The 6,652-nt window shown below is 46.9% G+C and overlaps 1 protein-coding gene across 1 annotated transcript; it reads left to right on the top strand.

Annotated features, from left to right (window-relative positions):
* Positions 1–4,452: 4,452 nt before the first annotated feature.
* LOC109297068 (interferon-inducible GTPase 5-like) lies at positions 4,453–6,381 on the top strand. Its single transcript, XM_019516717.1, is given in 2 exon segments — positions 4,453–4,873; positions 4,875–6,381. Coding segments are annotated over 2 exon segments (1,200 nt in total). The 5' UTR covers positions 4,453–4,495; the 3' UTR covers positions 5,697–6,381.
* The last annotated feature ends 271 nt before the right edge of the window (positions 6,382–6,652 follow it).

The raw sequence follows: 6,652 nt of genomic DNA, 5'->3' as shown, positions 1-6,652 counted from the left end.
TGGCTGGAGTCTTCTCGGGAGTCTTGGCTGTAGGTTTTTGTGGAGTCTTGGCTTTAAAAAAAGGGTCCAAGGAAGTGTGGACAGATGATCTCCAGGGAGATGAGTGATGCAGCAAACTTGTTCACTGTCATGGCATCACATCATATCAAGTGTTGTAAAGTTGAAACTGACGTCAGAAAGTTGAAACAGGGTGTTGGTTTATAAACGTTGTAAGTGCAAAATGTTGTAACTCAAAACGTTGTAAGTCGAGGACTGCCTGCATGGGGAATAAACAAGATGAGCTGGAAGCTGCAGCCTGTGAAAAGAACTATGATCTGATTGGCATCTCTGGGACCTGGTGGGACAGCTCTTATGGCTGGAATGTGACCATGGAGGGTTACACTCTGTTTCAGAAGAACAGGGTTGGGAGAACAGGTGGTGGTGTTACATTGTGTATCAAAAACACATACATTTGTTTCCTGGTTCAGGAAGAAGATGACAGAAAAGCAGAAAATATTTGGGTGAAGATGAAAGGTTAAAGATGCAGCACTGATATAATGGTGGGATTCTAGGCCACCTAATCAGGAAGAGGAGGTGGATAAGGCACTCTTCAAGCAGGTGACAAATCCATCCAAAAGCTGTGGGATGGTACTGATGAAAGACTTCAATTTTCTGGACATCTGGAAGAACAATGCAGCCAAACAAAATGTCAAGTCCATTCCTAACTTGTGTGGAAGACAACTTTTTTTTTCAGAAAGTGGAGGATACAACTAGGGGATCATCAATCTTGGATCTTGTCCTGATCAACAGGAATGAGCTGGTGGAGGATGTGTAGGTGATGAGTAATTTGGGAGGAAGCAATTGGGATGCAACAGAATTCCAGATTCCGAGACAGGTAAAGCATGAGGTCAGCAAAATTAGGTTGCTAGATTTCAAAAAAGGTAGATTTCATCTGACTCAAAGAGCTAATAGACATGGTGTTATGGGAGGATAGATTAAAGGATAAAGGTACTCAGGAAGGCTGGGAGCTTCTAAGGGGCACAGTATCAGAAGCCCAACAAGAAATCATCCCGACACAATGGAAGCACAAGAAGAATGGCAAGAGACCAACATGACTGCATGAGGAGCTTCCAAAATGCCTCAACTGCAAAAATCCCCTGGCCCTGCTTGCTCCCACTAAAATTTTAGCAATAAGAAAATCAAAATCAGGGTGGGGAATGAATAGTAAGTATATGTACATAAGCCAGGGAACAAAAAGAAAACAATATTTATATATTTAGAATGACAACAAAAACTTTTTATTCAGTGTAAATATGACGGATTCAATAAACTTAGGGGTGATCTCTTCATCAGATGAGGAAGAGGCACTGGGAAAAAATAGAACATGTAAACTTCTAATTGAAAACTGAGTCCTAAACCAGAGTTGCAAGACAAATGAGTTAAAGTTACACAGACCAAATGTATATCTGTCATTCTCTACACCCAGCCCATGAATTCAGGGAGCTTTTGTAGCAGGGGCAGGAGGTTTTGGCAGCATCAGGCAACAGGAGATTTTGGCAGGGCAGCTTGGAGAAGTGGCAACTATGTAGCTGTGGCTGCACAGGCTAGATTGGAAACTGTTTATGCTTGGAGCAGACACCCCCAAACTCTGCTGGCCATGGGGTTTTCCAGATGGTGGCCATGACCACGTTTTTCTCAATGAGCACTGTGGCTACCCTTTACACCCTCTGCCCCTGCCTTCCCCAGCAGCTGACAAAGGGTGTTGTTGCCTGGAAAAGAGTATGCCTCTGAACCACTTAGTCTCCAAGGGCCCCCCCTGCCCTGCCCTGCCTTCTGCCTCCCCCTTAGTTTACCGATGTTGGCCTCACTGCACCTTGGTGCTTATGCTGGAGTTTCTGTGGGGAGATGCGGGATTTGTTCAGACAGGAGATGGTGCAAGAAGCATCTGATGGAGCACTGGGATTTGTTTTAACCCATCCCTAAACCAGCAGCTCCTTGGCACAAATACTACCCTTCCTTCATTTTGCTGCTTTCACTTTCCATCTTAGTCAGCTGGTGCTCTGGTCACAAGCAGCAACAAAGGGGCTGAGGGAGAAGCAGAGGGGCTTGCATTTTTGCTGCACCTAAGACAAAGAAAGGAGTTAGAAGAGGGGCTCAGGATCAACACACTTCCCAGCAGAGGCCTCCCCAGTAAAGGTAAGAGACCCTCTTTGCTCAGGCTGTGCTGACTTTCCTGGAGCAGTTGCTGTTTGCTGAGGCTGCGGGCACACAGGCCGTGGATCCCAAATGGCAGAAACCCAGCTGAGGAAGAAAATGTGGCAACACCATAGTCAGACTTGCTGGAAGGACTCTGTGGTGCCAGGCTTTTCTTTGCTACGGATTAGGGAAGTGGCAGAAGGGATCTCTCCCAAGGTGTAATTTCCTGGATTTGTGTTTCACTTCCCATCTCACTCCAACCTGTCTCCCAGTGCTCCTGCTGGCAAAGGACAGCAGAGGTGACTCTTTGCCTGACATCAGACTTTGGGGCTGGGCAAACCCTCCCCTACCTGCACTGTTCCAGTTCCCCCAACTCCCACACCTCCTGCTCCCTGAATTGTCTGTCCTCTTGCAAATGACAAACGCCCATCACGCCCTCCCATCTCAAATCTCCAGGCCTGCATCTCTTTTTCTGCTCACACACTGCTCCCTGCTGTCAAGAAAGCTCTCTCATCAGCACCCAGAACTTCCTTTGGACCACCAGGGGTCTCTGCCCAACTTCTGCATGCAGCTTCCAGACACCCGGTTCCCTAAACGTGTCTTCATTCTCCCTCCCCAGTGCTCCTGACTTCTGGCACCCCTTATATCAAGACCACCTACTTATACACTGCCACATAGCCCATGCCCTGCTCCCCCAGGCATAGGCCACTTGTAGAAGGGGCACATGGGGGTGGGGCATATGCCCCCCCCCCCCAAGATTGGTTGCCACTGGCTTCTGCAGGTGATTGCCATTTACCCTGCCATTGCTGCTGCTGCCCACAAATTGTGCCCCCCCCCAGTCTTGAGAGGCACCAGTCGTTCATGCCCCAGGCACACTGGTACCCTCACAGATGGCATACCACAGCTCTCAAGAGCACTTCCTTCCCTTCGCCCACACACCACCTAAACTAAAGCCAAGGGATCCTGACCACCTCCCTCCACTTCGCCTCAGTACTGCTTATGCCCTGGGACACCCCATGCCCCAGATATTTAGAGTACACTTTCCTCCATGCCAACAGAAACAGCTCCCTGGAGCACCTCCAGCTCCCACAAAATTTCATCTTGTCCAGCTCTGCAGAGCACCACCATCCTCCCACAGCACACCCACTGTCCCCAGCTCTCCAAAGCAGCTTGTCTCAGTCCCACCACAGCCCCCGCAATCCACAGCATCTCCTCTTGCTAATCCTCTTCCCCCAAAGACTGTGGCCAGGTGTTCCTGCCTTCCTCTTTTTCCCCCCAAGTTTGCTCTCACCTCCTTCCTAGAAACATTACTTTCCCCTGACTGAACAGTTTATTCCTTGGGCTGGACAGAGTTGTTATAATGTCAGAAACTCACCTGATAGTTAAATGTGTTTAATATACAACCCATTGTATTGCTCTCAGTGAGTGTGTCTACATGCTCATTAATGTGCTGTAGGTACTGCACGGTAAGTTTAGTAGTTGGATAACTAAATACTAAATCAATGCACAGTAACTGAGCTACTGCACAGGAGCATGGGTGTACAGGTTTTTACTGACACTTCCTGCACAGTAGCTTAATAAAGCTACATGGCAGTACATTAAAATAGGTGTTGCCCTGTATGCTACTGAGCAGGGTTATTAGGCTACTGCGCAGTTAGCATTTTATGTAGATGCACCCAGTGGGTAGTTTTTAAAGCAGCAGTTACTGCAGCTCATTTTCTAGTTTACCAGCTTGGTTAGGGTGTTGTCCATTAAGTGCAAATCCCTATCCCTTCCTAGTGAGCACTGCCTGTGCACAAACCCCTTTTCTGAGCCAGCTTTCACACTCTGCATGGTAATAAAAGAACACTTCAGGGGTGGGGGGCTTGTGGAATAGACCCGGTTAGGCAGCCGGGGTGTCTCAAGTGTCTTCAGAGCTTCCCAGCACACTAAAGCAAGATGAACTGAGCTCTCTCAGACTGGACATTTTTTGGTATTTATTGCTGTAAGGAAACTAGTATTTAACTGGTGGCTGAAGGGTTTGGAACATGTTAGTTTTACTTTAGTTATCTTAGCAAAGCCATTAAGAGCCCAAAACCTAAGAATTTGTAATGACTTAATGCCTTGCTAGTTAAGGACATGGGGAAATCAGGTTTACAGGCAGGACAGCCAGTCTTTCTTAAACTTAATTGAAACCACATTTGGCTGCAGATTATATTATTAAATCCCCCAAAGAAATCACAGTCTGCCACATGAATGGTTGCCCTGAAGTATGAGGAAGTCATATGAATATTTTTTTTTTCTTTTGTAAGACATCTAGCACAGGCTGATACAGCTATTCATGCAGGCTGCCGTGGCTACTGAAGATGACAAAGTATTCATGAAGTTCTCCCAGGCTGAAATAGAAGAAATGAAAGCTATCTTTGAAGGAGGAAACCTCAAAGCTGTAGCAAAGAAATTGCAAGAGCTGGAGACAGAGAAGATCCCACTTCACATCACCAGCACTGGGGAAGCAGGGTCTAGAAAATCAACCTCTGTCAATGCCATCCGGGGACTGGGGGATGAAGATGCAGGTGCTACTGAGACCTGGGTAGTGGAAACAACAATGGACCTAGAGCCTTATTCACACCCCACCCTCCCAAATGTAACCATATGGGACCTTCCAGGTATTGGAACTCCCAGGTTCAAACCAGACCAATACCTAAAGCAGATGAGTTTCTAAAAAATACGACATCATCATCACTGCCAGCCGGTTCGGTGCCCACCACACCCAACTCACCAAGGAAATTCAGAAGCTGGGGAAGAAGTTTTATTATGTGCGCTCCAAAGTGGATGCTGACTTGGATGCAGCTGAGAAGTGCAGACCCAGAACCTACAACGAAGAGGGGATCCTGGAGGAGATCCGCAACAACTGTAACAAGAACCTGAAAAAGGCCGGTGGGCCTTCTCCATGGGTTTTCCTGATCTCCAGCTGGAAACCAGCCAAGTATGATTTCCAGCTGCTTCTGAAGATACTCGAAAAAGAGATGGATGAACACAAGAGACAAATCTTCATTCTTGCCCTGCCTAACATTTCAGCACAGATCCTGGAAAAGAAGAGGGCTGAACTGGAGAGGCAAATATGGAAAGAGGCTCTGGTGTTACGGGCCATTTCAGCTGTTCCTCTCCCAGGTCTCTCTTTTGCTGTTGATATAACCAGACTGATGGTAAACATGAAACATTACTGCCAGGCTTTTGGCTTGGATGAGGATGCCCTCTGCAGTCTCACTCAGCAGGTTGGCAAGCCTGTTGAAGAGCTGAAGTCAGAGATAAAAATGGTTCCAACAGCCAGCTCCATAAACAAAGAATATGTAACGAGTCTGCTGAAAAGTTATGCATATCTTTCAGTCATGGTAGTTGTAGAGGTTTTGCATTTCATCCCAGGTGCTGGTTCTCTGGTATCTGGAGGGATTTTATTTGGAACCACATACTACATGCTGAACAAGTTTCTCAGCGGGGCTGCAAAGGACGCCCACAGAGTTCTCACAAAAGCTCTTTCCTGAACCACAAGTCCAGAGAACAAAAGCAGTGGGCCGAGAAAAATCACAAAAAAACCCCAAAACAATGGCTGAACCCAGCTCAGCTTGACCAGAACCTTTCAAAGTGACCGAGCAAAATGAAAACCAGGAAAAAAAAAGTCATTAAAAAGCAAAAATCAGAATGAAGAGGAGGAGAGATCCAATAATGTTGCTTTTTCATTTGATCAAGAACATCTCCCTAAAGTTAAAAAAGAAAAGAGGACCAGGTCTGAGGCCCCATAAGAAATGTCCAGTGCTGTGCAGGGAGACAGGGAAATGCTGATCCTTTTTGAGTCCAGCATGTTGAGTGCAGTAGCCTGAACGCAGCCAATCTGCTCCCATCAACCAGCTACGGCCACAAGAGCTGTCATCTGCTTCTGTTGCTCTTCTTTCTCTCCTTGCCTTTACCTACTTCCTTGTGGCATTTACAAATGTGAAAAAAAGAATAAGTTGAATAAGGGACCACCCCATTTTGCGGGGGGCAAACAATTTTGGGAAACACAGAACCACGCTGAGGCCTCCAGAGCGAGCTCAATCAGGCTCTGGATGTATAAGTGAATAACTTACCTGAAAGTTAGCTAGCATATTAGGGATATGTATTTTAGTTCTGTATTCAAAGTGTCTTTAAACCCCTTCTATTTTGCTCAAGGCATTTTTCTCTAAAATCTCTTTGCTCCCCCATTCTCTCTCCCTGAACAATAAAAGGATACCTGCATGCAGTGAGCTCACTGTGGATTCCTGTGGGGAGAGGGGTCAGACAGTTGTTTCATAGTGTCTAGGGTCGGAAGGGACCTGAGCAGATCATCTAGTCCGACCCCCTGCCATGGCAGGAAAGAGTACTGGGGTCAAATGACCCCAGTAAAGTGGTCATCCAACCTCCTCTTAAAAACCCCCAGGGTGGGAGCCTGCACCACCTCACTTGGAAGCTGGTTCCAGACCCT

Source organism: Gavialis gangeticus, unplaced genomic scaffold (genome assembly GCF_001723915.1).
Source record: "Gavialis gangeticus isolate Ggan-Ray unplaced genomic scaffold, GavGan_comp1, whole genome shotgun sequence".
Classification (NCBI taxonomy): Eukaryota; Metazoa; Chordata; order Crocodylia; family Gavialidae; genus Gavialis; species Gavialis gangeticus.
This window is presented reverse-complemented; position numbering and strand designations above follow the sequence as displayed.